The sequence below is a fragment of the Dipodomys ordii genome, unplaced genomic scaffold, assembly GCF_000151885.1.
Source record: "Dipodomys ordii isolate 6190 unplaced genomic scaffold, Dord_2.0 Scaffold47, whole genome shotgun sequence".
NCBI lineage: Eukaryota > Metazoa > Chordata > Mammalia > Rodentia > Heteromyidae > Dipodomys > Dipodomys ordii.
Window position 1 is genome coordinate 371882 of NW_012267263.1, and position 19534 is coordinate 391415.

At 41.2% G+C, this 19534-nt stretch overlaps 1 protein-coding gene across 1 annotated transcript; it reads right to left on the reverse strand.

Annotated features, from left to right (window-relative positions):
* Positions 1–1235: 1235 nt before the first annotated feature.
* Slc20a1 (solute carrier family 20 (phosphate transporter), member 1) lies at positions 1236–17151 on the reverse strand. The gene is made up of 11 exons (XM_013019816.1): positions 16933–17151; positions 15917–16498; positions 15620–15760; positions 15091–15176; positions 9787–9883; positions 7241–7360; positions 5240–5509; positions 4573–5131; positions 3816–4001; positions 3260–3344; positions 1236–2184 (listed from the first exon to the last, which is right to left on the reverse strand). The coding sequence occupies exons 2-11, from the start codon at positions 16221–16223 to the stop codon at positions 2017–2019; spliced, it is 2019 nt and encodes a 672-aa protein (XP_012875270.1). The 5' UTR covers positions 16224–16498; positions 16933–17151; the 3' UTR covers positions 1236–2016.
* Positions 17152–19534: the final 2383 nt, after the last annotated feature.

Below are 19534 nucleotides of genomic sequence, written 5' to 3' on the forward strand. Positions count from 1 at the left end.
CTTGAGCCACAGCACCACTTCCAGCTTTTTTCTTCTTGCTTATGTGGTGCTAAGGAAACGAACCCAGGACCTCAAGCATGCAAGACAAGCACTCTACCACTGAGCCATCTTCCCAGCCCTGCTGGCTCTTTTTTAATTCTAGGCCTTAAACTTGTGCAAGCACCCCACCACTTGAGGCAGCATCAGCCCTTTAATCCTTTGATCATTTTTCAAATAGTTTTCAGTTTTTGTAGTCTGGCCTCTGACCATGATACTCCTAACAATGGGTATAGGCCTTCCATAGCTGTGACTATAGGCATGAGCCACTGCACCTGGCCACCTGACATTTTGAAATACATATGATTAGTTTTTTAAAAATTTAATATTGTTAAAACAATACATTTTTTTGTTCCAGAGATGATGCTCAGAGATCTTAAAGCATAAGACATACATATTTCTAGGATTAAATGCTATGGGAGAAATGGGTTGAAAATACAAATCAAAGCAGCAAAAAGAATAATGTCAGTTTTCAGATTGATAGGGAATATTGTTAATGCATTTGCAAATGACCATGGATAGAAAATTACCTTTAATATGTATGACACTGGAAGCAATTAATGAGTGATTTAACAATTGTATTTAATGTACTCTAAAAAAAATTAAAAAGCATCTGACCCACAATTCTCAGAATAGAAATGGTCAACCTAGTATGCAAAGTAATGTTTTGTTTGGACCAGAACTGGAGCTTGAACTCAGGGAATTACCTGGTTTGGCTATTTAGTCTCATGGCTGGTGCTTTACCTCTTGAGCCACAACTCCAGTTCCAGCTTTTCACTAGTCCAACTGGAGATAAGGCTCACAGATTTGTGTGATGGGGATGGCTTCCAACCAAGATTCTCAGATCTCAACCCTCCTAAGTAGCTACGATTACAGGTGTGAGCCATCAGCTGAAATCTGAGAATATTGGCTAAATACATGCTAACATATATCTAGATACATGTTAGCTAAATACATGTTAACAATATCTAGACTGTGCTATCTAAATGAAAGCACCATATTGCCTCAACAATCTCTATGGATTATGTTGTACATATTCTGGGATCATAAGAAATATTAAGAATGTAGTATGTGGACCCTGAAGTTAGTTCTAGCTTTCACTTGTGAGGATACACATACATTGTTACTAATATTATATAAAGCTAACTGGTTAGAAGCCCAGACAATGAAAATATGAATAAAAACCACAAGAACCAATCTTCTAAAAACTGTAGGCTTTTTATTCAGTTAAGAGGTAGACAGATGAACATGGAAGGCTGTCCCATTTTAATTGCCCCAAATTCATATTCCACTTCAATCACCCAACCCATACTGTCAAAAATCTTAAAAGAAATCACCACAATTGTCCAAAGGTTTTTTTTCTTCTACTTCTCAGCAATAAACCAATGGGTCGCTTGCAAAGAAGTTACTACTAACTTTAATTTTCACTGTGTCCAAAGAACCACATCCCTCTAAGGTTCCCATATATGCCAACAAAATCTGCCATGAATGACAGGAGGGCAGAGTGCCAATGATTCACTCCACTTCTAGAAGAGACTATAAGGGAAGCTTCAGCTATATGTTTTATTGTTAACACCTGGTGCGTGTTAGGGCAGAAGCTGGTGAAACCAACAAAGCAGAGTATACTCTGTCAAATGGTTCTGTCTGGTGTTAAAAAGAAAAAAAAAAAAACCCACACAAGCTATCTTTAAAGACAACATTAAAACATAATGGAATTGAAGCTTGATACAAAAAGTAGAGAAATATGTACAGGAATTCACAGCCCAGAAGGGGGACTTAGTAGGAACCAGTGGAAACCTGGTTATTTTACATAGCTAATTTTGAGACAAGTCATATTTAGCACAAAAGCAATTATAGTATAATTAACACTTCCCTCCCACAGGTCTCAAATTTAAAACTCTTCTCGGTCTTCAGTAACACTGTTATTCATTCTTCAAGGGAGCAGAAATGTGTAAGGTGGTCCCAAACATTGACACAAATTTAAGATTTAAAAGCTCTGATGAGGTGATCAAAAACAGCCATGATGGCAGCACTGATAATACCAGAAATGGGGACTGTGACAAACCAAGCCATAAAAATGTTGCGGAAAAGTCGCCAGTCAACAGCTTTCTTGGATCGGAGCCAGCCAACCGATACAACAGAACCCACCTAGGAAAAACAGACGAAAGATATTAACTGAAGTGCAAAAGATATCTCAGCAAAAACACATCTGAAGCTGTTTAAACAAGGAGCCCAGATAATTGACGGGATGAACAAAGCTAATTGTTTGCTTTTTTTTCTGAGCTCGAACTCATTATGTAGTCTAGGCTGGCCTAGAACTTCCAATCTGTCTGCTTCAGCATCTTAAGGACTGAGATTTTAGGTATGCATCACCACACACCCAGCCAAAAGCTGGTTTCCAACAAGTTACAATTACTCATAGGAAGATAAAGGCAATATAGAAATCAATCAAATCTATGCTATTGTACTAAAATTATACAAGAACATATCTTTTTCCCTTCTAAGCTAGAATTTAATGAACTTGCACTGTTTTTAATAATAAAGTTTAGACTTCCTAAAGATCATTCTAGACAGTAGCTCATATAAGGCTTTACAACTGATGGCCTACAGACATCCTAGCAGAGAAAGGAGTTAAATTTTTTTAAAAAAGGAAAAAAAAAACTAGGTTCCAGGTTGGTCTAAATTCACATATTTTAAAGCCAGTTTTTTCCTTTTCCTATAAATCATTGCATGATCATGGAGCAACTTTAAGATTCAGTAAATTTCTCAGAACTACCGTCCTGAGAACTGCACATGTCACCTTCCAACCGTCCAATAGTCCAACAGCCTCACAAACTTGTTAAAATCAGGTGTCAGCCATTACAGTGCTAACAAGAGCCCAGCTAGCCAGAATTAAAGTCTTTTAGCACACATACATCTCAACTTCTCTAGATGGCTTTCCTATGGAAAAAGAACATAATGGTGCTAAGGAGATGACTGAAGATTAAAATCATAATAGGACTGCAATAACAGGTGACAAAAAGCCCAGTACCCATAAATCAAAAGTTAACTCTATATGAGGTAACTTAAATAAGTAAATGAGTAAAACAAGAAATCATTAAATGTTAAGTTTTTATCCTTGTAATTAGTTGTCCTAAACATGTGATCTCTTTAAGATGTCTGCACAAGGAAAGTTTTTTAAAGCCACATATGACCAGAACCATATAAAAGGCACATCACTTACTTTACAGTGTGTTGTACTGATGGGAAGGCCAATGTTTGATGCAATTACCACAGTGAGGGCAGATGCCAGCTCAATACTGAAGCCACTACAGACAAAAAAAGATTCTTGTCAAGAATTTAGGGTTTTTTTTGTTAAGCTAACTCTACCTTGAATTACAACTTTGCTTTGTTCTACTCTGTGACAGACTCCATCTTTACTTACCTTTATTTATGGTAGCTTCTGGTATTGGTATCAATTTTAAATCAGACCACAGGGCTGTCCTTTCCCCTACTGTCTAATACCTGAGTGTTAAATTCTGTTATTTTATTAGTTTACACTTTTATTTTAACAAATTTGTAAATATCAGACTTGCCTACCAAATGAAAACCTAGTATATAGGTAATTACCTTTGGTATATATCTTTATAAGAAAATTCTGTTAAGAGACCGCTGAAGATTAATGTTTGACTATATGGCCAGACAAGTTGAAAAGATTCAGACTAGTGTTAGCACCACACAGTATTACATCTCTTGAGAAACAAGCATTACTCAGTGTCAAACCTGCTTCACCTACTCACCTAGAGGGTGTGATTGGTGTCAGATCTTTCCCCATAGTCTGGATAACTCTCCTTCCCCAGACCCACAGCCCAATACAGATGCCAAGACCACCATATAGTAGAAGCCATATTGGTGTTGCCGCTTCAGTAGAAACATCCTGTGTGACATAAACTAGATACAAAGCAACCAGAGGACCAATGGCATTGCTGAAAGACAACAAAAAAGATAAGCAGGCAAGCATGACTTTTCAGACAAAAGCACTTCTTGACAAGATTCACTTACTAACTGCTTTTCTTGGTTGTTCGGTCTTGCTTTCAAGTTCATTTAATTAACTAACCTATGAACCCCAGCATACACAACAGAAGAAAATGAAAGCTGCTCTGACATGAGGGGTACCATGCAGTTGGTGCACTGCTTAAAACAGCTCTTAGGTCCTCAGAAGTTTACAGGCCACAATGAATCTTAGTGACCCACAAATTCATCCAACAGGGAAGGCAGTAATTTTAAGTTTTTCTACCTTACATCTCACAATTTACTATCACAGACCTAAGTCCCACTTGGACAAAGGTTTCTCTAGAAACACATGTTTATATTTATCATGTGCAGAAATAAGGCTCAAAACATTCTTATAATTTCTCTAAGTCAGTAACTGCTATTACTTCATCCTGTCTAGATTATTATTCAATATCCCTCTGGTGGTAGAAACACCACCACAAGCACAAGGGAAGGACCATTTAAAAATAAAACTCAGCAATGCCGAGAACGAAGTAGACTGACCTGACATCATTGCCACCATGGGCAAATGATCCAAAGCAAGCTGTAAGGATCTGCAGGAACTGGAAGAGAAGAGAGACTTCTGGCTTATCCTGGTCATACCACTCTTCAAGAGAGCCAGCACTCCCTTTTCTCTCACCCAGACCCATCTCAGCCTTGACACTCATGTCCATCTCAGATGCCGAGTGAAGCTCAGATACAGCATTGCAGTAACTGGTGTAACTGTCCATCCGAATTCGCTTCTTAGTGTCTGCATTAGGCCAGGTCAGCTTCTCCATTTCTTCTCCCTTCTGTTCACCTTCTTTGGCACGGAATGAATCCAGGGGCATGCCACAAATTGCCATGGTATAGGAAGTGTAGCTATTATTGCGTCTCAAAGGCTTGTCACCAGAATCTCCCATGCAGTCTCCCACTTTGGCCAGATGTAGTTTATGGAGCAGTTCTTTGTACAAGCCAGAATCTTTATGCACAGTGTGATACTGATAGTGACCACTGGAGTTTATCTGGTTGCTAACAGCTTGATTGAACTGAACAAGGTTCCCATTAGGCAACTGCACTGCACCTGGCCAAGACCAAAAAGGTAATGCTCAACACAAAGAAAATCAAGTCTAAACAGTAGTCTCCTCACCACTACAGAGAAGAGAACCCAACTCTGGGACTGTCAACTCACCATTCATGGGGCTGTCAATGCTAGTCTCCTCTTTCAGGTCCACGTTGGGAAGCCTCTCTCGCTCTGGAGCTTCCTCAAGATCTCCAAGTTTGAAAGACACTGTCCTCTCCTCCACTGCAGCTCGGAGAGGCAGAATGGCAGACCCTACCTCAGAAGTAGGATTCCTGTTTTCAATATCACCAAGAGACAACTTTGTTTCTTCATGGTCTTCTTTTAAGCTGTTCTTCTTTTCCATTAGGGGGCTTTCAGAAGGACTAGATTTTATTTCTCCTAGGGAAGAAAAGGAGGAGAACTTAGTATGCTTTTGACATACTCCCCTTGTTCCACATCCCCTATTTCTCCCACCCCAAACTCAATTTTAACAAAATTAATGAGGGCTGGGAATGTGGTTTAGTGGTAGAGTGCTTGCCTAGCATTCATGAAGCCCTGGGTCCAAATCCTCAGTATCACATAAACAGAAGAAGCCAGAGTGGTAACTGTGGCTCAAAGTGGTAGAGTATTAGCCTTGAGTGAAATTGCTCAGGGACAACACCCAGGCTCTGAGTTCAACTCCCATGACTGGCCAAAAAGAAAAAAAATTAATAATACCTATAAACTTGAGCTAAATTTTAGGTTAGCTTCCTGCTTGCTTGGTTATTTGCTTTCACTTGGGAATAAGCCAGCAATTCAGTGCACAAGCCACTAGGGTTGCAAATTTTAGTAAATATTTTAGGTTGTCTCTACAACCTAAAATTCTTTCTTAGATTTTCTTTTCTTTACAGCACCTCACAAAAAAACTGAAGAGCTCAGCTTGGCCCTAATTCTTTTTAAAAATGAAATTTCGATAAACTGGCCTCTACTTCTATGAAACAAAACCTGCCTTGTAGTTCTAAACCTTGTAGCCTATCAAGTTAGTACATCTTTAACTATCAAGAGTTCAAGAACCTCAAACTAGATTAACATTAAAGCAAGATTTGTCTCTTCTTCCAGACTGAGGGAGAAATGAGGTCAGGAGTCCTAAAAGCCTCATTTCCCCAGTGGATGCAGCACAGCTGACTAGCACAGAGCCTGTAGAAGGCTCCTCAGTTGAATCTTCCTAACTCCACTCAGTATGCATCCCACTGCCTCTAGGAATATACTAGACCTTGCTAATTTAGCATTTGTAGGGATGAAAATGATAGATGATGATTCTTTTCAAAGCTCAGTTAGTAAAGGAATTTTAGATCTAGATTTAAGTCAGAATTTTACTAACCAAGATAGTTATTACAATAATAACAGCCTAAGTGACTCAACTGACATCTAATGATGCTGACTTCCAGAATTTGTGCTACAATTCTAGTACAAATGCAATGTGAATTTGTGTATGTATCTACACTTTACAGTAGATTTGGGATACAATGTGTAAATGTTTCCATCTAGAATTCCAGAATTTGTGCTACAATTCTAGTACAAATGCAATGTGAATTTGTATATGTATCTACACTTTACAGTAGATTTGGGATACAATGTGTAAAAGTTTACATCTAGAATTATACTAAAGCATAAGCCTTAGCTGTGACTGAATCTAAAATTACTCATAAGTAGTTGGGCAAATGTTTCCTACATTGAGAGTATTTTGTACCTGCCCTTCATTTTTATTAGGAAATCTGTACCTTAATAAAGATATCTTCATGCTTCTCAACTAATGTACTTCTCTGTACTTACCTGTCAGTGCCAACTGACTAAGATATATGTATAAGAAAGATTAAACACCTAGCTTCTCTCTCCAGCACTGGTCAAATATTCTTAATGATTAAGATTAGTTAATAATGTAATTAGTTAATTAGTAATAATTAGTTAATAATCAAGATTAGCTCATTTTAAGTCCATTTAAAATAATCTGGGCAACAAACTTACTCTCCAATTACTACACTATATATTTTATGGTGTCAGTCTGTCCAGTGGATTTTTATATGTAGCCAAACAAAAAGATTTACGTATTATATTGCTAGTTAAACTGTTCTGCTACAAGTTATTACTTACGTTCAATTTTTCTCTTCATCCTGGGACATACAAAGAACCAGACGATAAGGGCACAGACAACTGCACAGCCCACCGAGATGAGGATGGTACCCCACAGAGGAAGTTTGTCAAAGCCCAGCACTAGGAGATAAAATGGTGCATCTTGAAAACCCTAGGGCAACAGCCCCCCTTAGAACATGTAAGTCCACCTGTGGAGATGGAGCACTTCCCCAAGCCAGCCCAATTCAAAGTTATTACACAGAAAGCCATACCAGTTTTGGTCCATTGAAACACTGAAGGGCCCTAAGCGTCTTCATATTCTAGCCCTCTACTTCCCTCCTGACTCCTAATTCTAACTGCCACAAATCACTCTTGCATAAACCAACTTACTTGAATGCTTACAAAGATGCCCTAATAATCACATTTGACATGCTGAAATAATTCTCTGTGAAAAAAATTCATTCATTTTATTAGCCTTCAAATATCTCTTTTAAAACATTACCAAACTCAAACAGAAAACTGGGATATTAGCTATAGGAAGACAATAGCTTACAGAGTTAAATAGTTGTTGTTGGTTTTTTTTTGGGGGGGGGGGTCAGTCATGGGGCCTGAATGCTGGGCCTGGGCACTGTCCCTCAGCTCTTCAGCTCAAGGCTAGTACTCTACCATTTGAGCCATAGCACTACTTCCGGCTTTTTTCTGCTTATATAGTGCTGAGGAATCGAACCCCAGGGTCTCATGTATGCAAGGCAAGCACTCTACCACTAAGCCACCTTCATAGACCCAAATAGTTGTCTTTCACAAACAAAGTTTTGCAAGAGTTTTACTTAACAGGCCATGATCTTTTCAGACTTGCCCACCAATGTCAACAGGCAAGCTTCATCCATGGCTCAAGGATAGGTAATATTAGTTATTATCTGTTTATCATGCTGCATGCCAATAGGCTCTAAGCTACTATAGAAACAGAAGTACAATATGATTTAAGCCTTAAGAGACATTATGACATAGTTTCGACAGCAGCATAGTTACTTGTGGTTGCTGTACTCCATCTTGCTCAACAGATATTTAACATATAAAGTTCTACTGCTTTCAAAATAATCAACCTTTAAGAAACAAAAACTGAGGTCACTTTAAAACTAAAGTTCTACATGACTATTGGTCTTTTCAATTATAATTTTACTTTAAATTTTGAGTTAATAGTCACAGAAATTCAAATATACATGAAACATGGATCTGTCATGATTTAAATGTCTGCATTCTTGAAAATAATCCATAGAAGAAAAAACAAAAATATCTAAGTTCCCATATCCAAAAATGATTTAATATTTTGGTTGCTAATCTTAACTATGAGCTTTGCAACTACCACATAAATACTAAGTGCTTAGAATCTCATGGGAGACATTTTAGTTTAGCACAAAAAATTCAATTTATAACAGAATGGAAACTGCTTACAAGCATTTCCTTGCCTGTGCCATTTGGCAAGGACTGCACTATCCTCCAAGACCAATATTCTCATAAAACTGCCCATTTCTTTACTGATATACCAAGAATGATGACAAGACTAAAAATATTTTGCTAGCTTTGTTTTTTCATCAATGACTTACTACACTTAGTGAGACTTAAGAAGCAAGTCATGACTCGTTAATCAGAAATGAAATCAGCTTAATGGGCCACAAACTAAATTGTTTTTTAAGATTCCTTAAAAGAATATTTGAAAATAGATAAGCTCACTGTCCATGATAAGGATAAACTGCTTTATGATAACCTAGCTTTCTATTTATATACACACAGATACACATGTGCACTGGGTAGCAACATGAAATTTTTCCAGTGGGTCACAGACAAAAGTTGAAATACATTAACAGTCAAAAATCATCAAACCACATGAGGCCAAAACTGATCTGTCCTACCTAGTAAGGTGCTAGAGATAACTAATTACTTATAGCTGCTAAATTAAACATGCAGCACAACTAAATTCATGCCTTGCTTAGTCCGAATATGAAATCAAGCAACATCTCAACCTTTACATTCTCAAATTACTTTTCCTTTCAGCTGCATGAATTCTTCTTCCAAGTGCACTCAGGCCAGATGTTAAACATCCCAACTCTTCTCATTCAAGTAGATTCAAGAGGGTAAATTAAGTACTTAGAAAAAGAAGTAGCTCCATTTGAGAGAGAAAAATGGTTCCAGAAACCAGTCCTAAATGACTGATTATTGAAGAACAAATAAAAAAACTAATAACTCTTCAGTAGTGAGGTCCAGCATTTTTTAGCATAGATAGGAAGAAGGGAGGGAGAAGATCATATTATTGATGGATCCTGGTAGATCCTGTGAAGACTAAAGAGGAAAGTTCTGTAGTGATTTAGAATCTGAGCAGGTCTCTTTGGTTGAAAAACTATCTAGGTTAACTCAGTGTACACTAGCCTGCAGCCTTCTGAAATGGGTGCAGGCCAGTCACCTTCTAGAAGATTTCAGCCCTGTAAAGCAAAAAGGGGTAAATTGGGCATTTAATACAAGTTTTGTAAATAACTTTAAATTCACACTTCAATATTTTGACATGTACTTACACGGTGCTCCAGTATACATGATGGAAAAGAGGTTTATTCCAACTGTGCAGGCATAAAAAAATGGCAAAGCTCGCAAACCATTAGGAACTGGGTCTTCCTGTAAAACATTAAGATCAGTATCTTAAAAGCTGTTAAAGCTAACACTTTGCCTGAGAATCTTGTGATAGGTTTGGAATTTCAGTGCTAACACTGGTTTCTCCATAGAAAGTTCCAAGGCCAACTGGGACTTTCCTACACTTGTTCCTGGAAGTATCTGTTTAAAAACAAAAATAAAAAACTAATTTTGCTTTCCACCAAAAGCTGGGTTTGAGTTTTTTGGTTTTTTTCTTTTGCTATTTTTAATAACCAGACTTTCTTCTTTATATAAGTGACTAATGCCAGGCACCGGTGGCTACTCAGGAGGGCTGAGATCTGAGGATCACAGTTCAAAGCTAGCCCGGGCAGGAAAGTCCATGAGACTTTTTTTTTTTTGGGGGGGGGTCCGGTCATGGGGCCTGAACTCTGGGCCTGGGCGCTGTCCCTCAACTCTTCAGCTCAAGACTAGCGCTCTACCACTTGAGCCACAGCGCCACTTCTGCCTTTTTTCTTTTTGCTTATGTGGTGCTGAGGAATCGAACCCAGGGCCTCAGGCAAGCAAGGCAAGTGCTCTACCACTGAGCCACCTTCCCAGCCCCGTCCATGAGACTCTTATCTCCAATAAACCACTAGAAAACCGGAAGTGGTGCTGTGGCTCAAGAGGTAGAGCATTCACCTTGAGCTGAAGAAAACAGAGACAGAGCCCAGGCCCAGAGTTCAAGGCCCACAACTGACAAAAAAAATAATAAGTGGCTAATAACATCCTGAATAATCAGTTTCAGTATCTAATGGCTTAAGGTATGTGAAATTCACATGCAAATCTAAGTATCTGCTGGAGGATCTACTAAACAAGAGAAATAATAATGTTAAAATGAAAGAGTGATATTATCAAGAAGCACTGTACTTATTACCTGACTTAGACAATTTTAACTCCTTTATGCAGTTACTTAATAAAAATGAAAAAAACATAATTTTCCTCATTTTATGCCTTCACAGATTAAAAGTGAAAAATGCAAAACATACCTGCAGCTATCACCTAATATCTGAAAAACACTGCATCATGAATACTTCACAAAGTACGAAGACAAAAAAATCTACTGTGTACTAATAGTTCATCTATTAGTAGAGACTGTCAAGAATTACTCTGGGCACAAATATTGGAAGGAATAACACAGAACTGGCATTCGTCTTCTAATATGAAATAATCCAAAAATTGAGAATTTAGAGTAAGGGTCTAGTGATGAAGAGGTAAATTTTAACGGGGGGGGGGGGAGGGAAGAGGGTCAGGAAACATCAGTTAAGCAGACATAAATGTTCACGTAGAAGGCAAATAGGGAGCTGAAGACAAGAACCATGGACAAATGCAAAGGCTCTTAGGCAAAAATGTGAAATGTTTCAAGAAACAGTAAAGGCTAGTGCAAAGAAAGAAATGTTTCACTTATAATAAACATGTATTTATTCCATAAAAAAGCATCCAAATCAAACACCTAAAAACTATGAACAGGCTGGACACCAATGGCTCAGACCTATAATTCTAGCTGTCAGTAGCCTCCTAAGGGAGGCTAAGATCTGATTACAGTTCAAAGCTAGCCAATTAACCATCAAAAGGCCGAAAGTGGAACTGTGGCTCAAGTGGTAGAGCACTAGCCCTCTGTAAAAATAATCAGGGACAGCTCCTAGATCCTGAATTTAAGTCTCAAAACTGCACCAAAAAAAAAAAAAAAAAGAGATCTGAATAAATACATGGGAAGGCTAAACTAAGAACTATCTTGACCACAATTCCAATGGAAAATTTCAGGGAGGATGAAAAGGGAAGATCCAAAAGGTATTCTAAAGCTTCTGATGGAAGGGGGAAGTGGGAGATCAGCACTTTGAGGAGAGGGAGGTGGTGGCTTAAGTTCCAATAAAATAGAAGAGTAAGCTTGTAGAGCCATGTGTGAAATAAGAGTGCCATTCCTATCCAGTAGAAATGGGCTTTCATTCAAAACCTCCCTTAATTTTAACTATCATCCATTATTTAAAAGAATGCTAACAGAGGGCTGGGAAGGTAGCTCAGCGGTAGAGTGCATGTCTTGCAAGCATGAGGCCCTGGGTTCGATTCCTCAGCACCACATAAACAGAAAAAGCCGGAAGTGGCGCTGTGGCTCCAGTGGTAGAGCACTAGCCTTGAGCTGAGGGACAGTGCCCAGGCCCAGAGTTCAGGCCCCATGACCGGCAAAAAAAAAAAAAAAGAATGCTAACAGAAATTCAAAACAAAAATACCCTAGAACTTAGGAACTGTTTTCTCTCACCTCTGAAGCACTGACCAATGCCAGTCATACATTGAGGACAAACAAGTTTAACCTAAGGTGGACAGGCCATCCAGAGTTTTAAGGTAAGTCTTCAAAGAAACCTAAAGGCTCCACCTTAAGATTAAAACTCATTTAATGGTCTTTTAACATCAGTTCAAGACTATTTGGTGATACACTATCTATCTACAAGTCAAACTAACTGGTCACTTAAGATGTAAATATTTTTTCTTGTAGCCCAATTAAGTACTCCCAGAAGGAAACAATATTAAAGCAGCTGGGACTAGGAACAGATAAGATGCCACAGGCCTGTAATCCCAGCACTTGGGATTCTGAGGCAGGACTGAGTTTGAGGACAGCCTGAGCTAAATGGAGATAGTCTCAAGTAGTTGGGAAGGGCATAAGAAATGGTACTTGATAGTATACCATAAAATACAGAATCAATGGTCTAAACAAAGTCAGGAAAGTGTCTCTCTCTCTCTCTCTCTGCCTCTCCCTCCCTCTCCCTGCCCCACCTTTGTCAATTGTGGGGCCTGAACTCTTGTGCCTGGGCGCTGTCCCTCAGCTCTTTTATCTCAAGGGTAGCACTCTTGAGCCACAGCACCACTTTTGCCTTTTTCTGCTTAGGTGGTGCTGAGGAATCAAACCCAGGGTCTCATGCATGCAAGGCAAGGACTCACCACTGAATCACCTTCCTAGCCAGATCTCTCCTTTTCTACTCCCTCTCCAGTCTCATCCCAGGTACTCCCAAGAGATAAACAGAGCTAGTGATTTTTATTTATTTATTTATTTTTGTCGGCCATAAGGCTTGAACTCTGGGCCTGGGCACTGTCCCTCCAGCTCTTCAGCTCAAGGCAATTGCTCTATCACTTGAGCCACTGTGCCACTTCCAGTTTTCTTGTGGTTAAATGGAGTCTCACGGCCTTTCCTGACTGGGTTGGATTTGAACTGCAATCCTCAGATCTCAGCTTCCTGAGTAGCTAGGATTACAGGTGTGAGCCACCAGTGCCCAGCAGAGCTAGTGATCTTTATGAAATAATTTTCATCACTATATGATCTGAGTAGATCATAACCTGAAGCCAATTGATAAAGTTAACTACACTGGGTCACCTAGTCATTCTGTGGGAGAACTATTCCGAGCACTTTAGTTAAAGTTGTTAAAATTCAAAGAAGTTAAAAAGTTAAAGAAAACATGTGAATGCCTCATCATTTTAATTATGTGGGATGGGAAAAGGCATCTTCAACCCCCCTTTGAGTATTCCCTTTAGTTTTTGCCCAAAGAAAAAAACAGATACCCTAGATATAGTTTATGTGACTTCCTAACAGGAAGAGGCCAAAAATCTGACTTTCTCTGACTAGAATTTAAATCTTCAGCAGGAAAGCTTTCACTTCATCTACCCACTGTTTAATGCTACAGTCCTTCACAGAAGTCCTTCCTCCATTCTACCTATTAAATTACCAAAACTATTGGAAAAGGCATTCCAAAAATAAAAAATTTGAAAATACATCTTTTAAATTAAAAAAATTCTAATTTTCAAGACAGAACTTTAAAGAATTAGACTATATCAATAGTAAAATATTCAGATTGTAGCAGTCTAAAGGTTCTGAACACCTAAAAACCCTGCCTTCCATCTTAAAGCACCACCATTTTCCTCTCCAGGGAAGATAAGAAGAGATCAGACACATCAAGCCTCTCTAAAACCAGAATGATCTACTTTCCAATCATCTAAAAAGCCAGTAAACACCTTTTCAAAGTAGACAACCATAACAAGAGCTCCCATTAATTCTTCTGATGTCCTAGTACACAGTAGGATAGGACCTTGACTATTTGGAAGCCCCACATTTAAACATACTGCCATATACCATGGTTGGTGAGTGGGAGGGAGAGAAGATGCTTGCTGAATGAAGCAGTATCAAACTTAAAAGAGTATCAATAAACTGTCTCTTTATCACACTATGCCAAACTATAGATGTTTCAAATGCTAGAAGCTTTATTCTGCTAGACTCAGGCTATGGGTAAATGATTCAATTTAGCAATTGAAGGATCTCTACAGAGAAGAGACATAAATCCTTCCCCAGAGAAGCTTAGAAATAGATCAGACAAATAGGGTCTGAACACATTCTCACCTCTTGAGACTAAGGCACCTATCTCTTTTTACTCAAATTTCTAAAGTTTTGGGGTATTTTAAAAAAAGAACTCAACAATGCACAGTTAAGAGCCATTCACCTTAGAAAAAAGACAACTTTGTTCCCTGAAAAAAAAATGCATTTGTTCTTACTGTAACTCAGTCCAATGCCAATATAATCCCTTCTTGTCTACATCTGTTTTGGAGCACATTAGACTTCCTGATAAAGAAGTGCTAGTGGGTCTCTCAAAAGTGATTTCCAAATAGGAAATTAAATGGATACTTGTATTCTTGATTTTTTTTGGTAAGGCAAAAAAAAAAAAATCACCTTTAGTGGCTTTTTTTACCTACTGAGAAACTGGACCCATTATAGGGAATAAGGGCCTCACCCAGAAGCTTATAAACTGGTTATAATTGGCCCTGTAAAAACTCAATTATCTGACAGTTTAGAAAGAGCCATGGGGGAAATTGGGACTTGAGTCTCAAGGTTACAATTCCTAATGTCCTGAATATAGCGGTGGTTTTGGTATAAAAAAAAAAAGTAATCTACATGCAACTAGGCAAAGCCAACTTAAATAAATTTCCTTATTCTATATTTTCAGTCTCTCAACATCCTATTGTTTCCTTCCTGAATGCCTTATATGTGTTTAGAACTTGATTCTTTCACAGAACTCCACAAAATACATGAGGTGTTCAGAACAAATAACTAACTTTCCAATGCCACATACCAGTCACAATTTTAAGAATGTCAGTCAGTTTGAATTAAGATTGCGTGAGAACTGCATAAAAGCCCAGTAAGGAAGAAGAAAGGTTACCTTTCGGAGGATGAATGCACGAACAAGGAAGAATAAAATTCCAGACATAATACCAGACAGCAGTGGAGAGACGAACCAAGACATCACTGGAATAAAACACATTAAGAAAAAAGATATCAACTAATGAAATCTAGGAGGCAAATGGCCTTCAAATGTTTGATGCTCTTATTTGTAAAACCCTTAAAACTGTCCATTTGAGCCAGCGCTGGTGGCTCATGCTTATAATCCTAGCTACTCAGGAGGCTGAGATCTGAGAATCAAAGTTCAAAGCCAGCCCAGGCAGGAAAGTCTGTGAGACTCTTATCTCCAATAAGACCCACAAAACCAGAAGTGGCTTTGTGGTTCAAGTGGTAGAGCGCTAGTCTTGAGCTGAAGAGCTGAGAGCTGAGGGACAGCACCCAGGCCCAGAGTTCAAGCCCCACGACCGACAAAAAAAAAGAAAAGAAAAAAGCTGTCCATACACATTACCGTGGGAGCATACGACAAGAAAAAAAAAAAAAAAAGTCAAGCCATTAAGAGTTAAACATACCAATTTTTATCAGTTCAGACCACTTGACTCCGTTTTGTCTCTTTGCCACAAGGGAGAAACCAATGGTTGCACCGACAATACAATGTGTCCCAGAAATGGGGAGCTTCAAAAACGAAGCCACTAGTTGCCATACCGCAGAACCTGAAACAGTCAAATGTTATTAAGTAAAAATGGGCAGACTATTATTATGTAAGCAGTACAGTCTGAAAGAAATAATCAGATAGGTTCAGCACAAAAACTGTAACCAATAATAAATTAGCTCATCCACCACTAAGAGCACAATGCATAAGAACTTACCAAACATAGCACTGACTGAGCCGGCCATCATCAGCTCTGGGGTAGAGTTGTACATCTTGACATCAATCAAGCCCTTCCGGATGGTTTCACTCACTTTGGCCCCCAGCAAGACTGAGCCCACTGTTTCAAAGATGCTAGCTAGGATGCAGGCTTGTTTCAGGGTCACAACACCTGAGCCCACAGCGGTACCAAACGAATTTGCTACATCATTGGCTCCCACGGAGAATGCCAAAATAAATGCAATGATGAAGCCCAGGATGACCATCCATAGGTAATCAGAAGTAGGCAGGGCCGCGGTTGGTGTCATTCTCTCTAGAATAGTGGTTTTATGCTTTTCTAATGAATGAGAGAATTACTGAACGGCTCTTAAGATGTGTAAACAGAATATGAGGTATCAAAATGCTAATAAATAATATATGATATAAAATTAAATACTGTAAACTACGGCACAGAAACCGGGCGGAGGAGTCACTGCTATACGATGCTGCAGGGCGTCTGCTGTCTGGGGTTTCTTGGGTTCTGGAGGGCTACAAGCACGGCGCAGAATTCCATGGCGCGTTAGAAAAAGGACATAAGTTCATCCTGAGGAAGCGAGGGAGGAGAAAATAACAATAGCATCGCGTCCTTGAGGGGTCGTAGCCCGCTCTGCCCCCCGCGGCCGGGCCCCCGCCATGGCCTCCGCCCGCCGCCCGAGTCCGCTATCCACCGCTGGAAGCGCCAGGCGGGGCACGTGGCGCCCGGTTACCGCGCCCGGGCCCGCGCGCGCCCGGCCCAGCCCCGATCGCCAGCCCGCGCGCGCGTCCTCGGCGCGAAAACCGAAGCAGGGCCATTCCCGCGCGCGCCGCCCCGGGACCGCCAAAAAGGGCAGCGGCGGGCGGGCGAGGGGCGGGGGAGGGAGGGTGACAGCGGCGTGGACGCGAACAGCCCGGCTGCTTCCGCCGCCTCCGCGTCGGCGTCCGGGCCTGCCCGGCCCCGGGGAGAAGAAAGAGCCTTTACATGGCAGCGCCACCACTCACCAGAGGAAACCGAGGGCTTAGCGGAGACAACGAGGCGAGATCCTGGCGGCGACGCGATGGACGCACGCACCTGCGGCTGGCCAGCAGATGGGCCAGGACAGCGACACCGGGAACGCTTCGCAGGGCTCGCGTCCCACCCAGGAAAGTACAGCTACGGGTACCTCAGCGACTGGAATGAGAAAAAGCGCAACGCGCGCCAGCAGCCATCACTCTGGCGAAGTAAGCGCCGGCCCTTACTTATAGCTGGCGCCACGACCCGCGTGACCTGCCGCGCCTCGCGCCGGCCCGGAACCCCGCCCCCACGATGACGTATACCTCCCCCTCCGGCAAAATGCGCCGCGCCTTGTGAACCCCACGCTCACGCTCATTGGTCCAGCTGCGCCGAAGGCCACGCCCTCCAGTACCGAGCTAGTCCACGTGGGGCAGGAGAGCCCCTCCCAGCAGCCCCGCCCGGGTACGCTGGCCCAGTCTGGTCACCTCGGCTGCTGACCGGCCGATGCCGCAGGGGCTCTCGTCTGGCGCGCGAAGATCGTCCCAGGGCGACACAAAGGCCACGACCAAGGTCACTTCTTGGGTTGCCCTACCCGGCTCCTGGGTTGCGGTGCCTGCCGCTCCCCTGCCGCACTTTGAGTACAGTTACCCGAGTCGGTGGAGTTCCTTCCCCCCTTCCCGTCACGGAACGGGGGAGTGCGTGCCCCGGAGCTCGGGATCCGGGCCCGGCTCGCTGTCGCACCTGACTTGCCCTTGGCGTGGATGGGCTCTGTCCCCCGCCCAGCAGGCGGAGGTGGTTCACGTGGTCACTTTTCTCCCGCAGTCATGCACTGGGGTGAAAATTGCAGGGCTGAGAGTTACGAGAACCGGTTTGCGTCCCCGTTGCAACACAGAGCTGTGGGTCATTAAGTTCTCGGCCGCAGACCTGGGTTCTGTGCCTTGGCTGTGGTGCAGCGGGAAGGACAATGCTTCGGATTCATATTCTGACTCACTTGCTGCAGTGTGTCACCTTGAGCAACTCCTAGGTCCCCATGCGTTCTCAAGAATGTATAATACTGCGTGCAGTTGATACTTCTTGCTTTTTGGCCGGAATTACATGAGAAAAAGAGTGTGAATGTTGACCAAAATTCAGTAAGTCTTCAGGAAATGCTAATTTCCACTTAGCTCTTTGCATGCAAATACCTGCCTTAGGATGCCCAACTGGGTGGAAGAGGATGTTTTCTTTCTATCCTGGAAGTTTTCCTATTTTTTCTGATAAAGATTCCTTCCCCTATGTGCAACACACCTCTGGTGTGTAGTTTGGATACTAATAAGACACCTTTCAGGGTTTTTCCATCACATGGCTTAAGCTTAATCATGCAGGGGAAGATTTAGGTCCTTGTCTCTTGTTAGGGTGGTGGATGAGATTAAAAATATTCCATCCAGAAATACTTACTAGGCTTAGAATGCTTTGGAATCCTCACATTTTTACCATCTCAAGTACAGGGCACGGAGGAGTAGAAACAAAGATACTGTATATTATTACTATACCTGAGTAATCTATAATGGCTTAAACTTCATCTCAGTGTCCTCTGACTTACCCAGAACATCTAGCACAGTTGTGTTATACAAGACTCTAGGTCCTAAGGTCATGTCTGAAAAAGTTTTATGTCCCAGAGCCACTGATTGGAGTGCAATTCTGGCACCTTCAAAAGTAATACTCTCCCTCCACTTTTATTTCATTTCATGGTTATAAAAACATTGAATAAAAGGACTGATCAGGGAAAGAACCTTAGCACTTTGTAATGAACTTTTCCCACAGTCTGTTGTTTACAGCTCTGTTGTCAGTCTGTAATAGTAGCTCTTAAAGTTGGCAAACACTTACTGGATAGTCAAGGTGGGGCAGTTATGATGAATAATATCTGTCAAGGTATAAGAACACAGTCCAGGATCCCGAATTGATAAGGTGCTTAGAGACCTGGGCTTGCCAGGGTTAGGGGAAGAGAAGTAGAGCCCTGCCTCTGGAAAGAACCTAGAAGAAATGGGAAAGAAAGAGAGGGTGTGAGGACACACACCTCTGTCTGCTTATACCCAATGGCATTGGTTCTAGCCTTACCTGAATGCTGGGGAAAGAGTCAGAGAGCCTAATAGTCGTTTAATACTTTTTCAATAGAATCAAGGCATTGCTACACACATGCTCTAGGATCTTGGAGGCCAATTAATGTAGTAGTGAGTGGTTAAACACATCAGACTATCTACTACTCAGTAGTTGTGACCAGGGACAAATACATTCTTTGCCTTGGTTTCCTTGTCTATAAAGATGGAGAGTCCCTACTTCATAGGGCTTTTGGAAAGACTAAATGAATCAAAATCTATCAAACTATCCTGAAGAGCATCTGGCACATCTAAGCACTTACTCAATTGCTAGCTAAAGGCTGACTGCAGAACCCAAGTTTAAAGTGAGTTATGTGTCAGATGACCATACATCAACTTCCTACCCCAGCCATCATGGTTAGTTCTCTCAAACTTCTCCCAATACTAATAGACTAAGAGGCTGTGCAGAATCACATTGCTACTATGCAAATCAGGGCAAAGGGGGCAATGTTGTCCGTGATCACTGAATAGACCCACT

Bases quoted from the DNA above. Each gene is read 5' to 3' on its own strand.
- Slc20a1 (XM_013019816.1), bottom strand. From the start codon at position 16,223: ATGACACCAACCGCGGCCCTGCCTACTTCTGATTACCTATGGATGGTC. The intron at 7,361-9,786 runs GTAAGTACATGT...TTTATCTCCTAG, and splicing joins CATGTATACTGGAGCACCGT to TGCTGGGCTTTGACAAACTT. The intron at 4,002-4,572 runs GTCAGTCTACTT...GTTGTCTTTCAG, and splicing joins CATGGTGGCAATGATGTCAG to CAATGCCATTGGTCCTCTGG.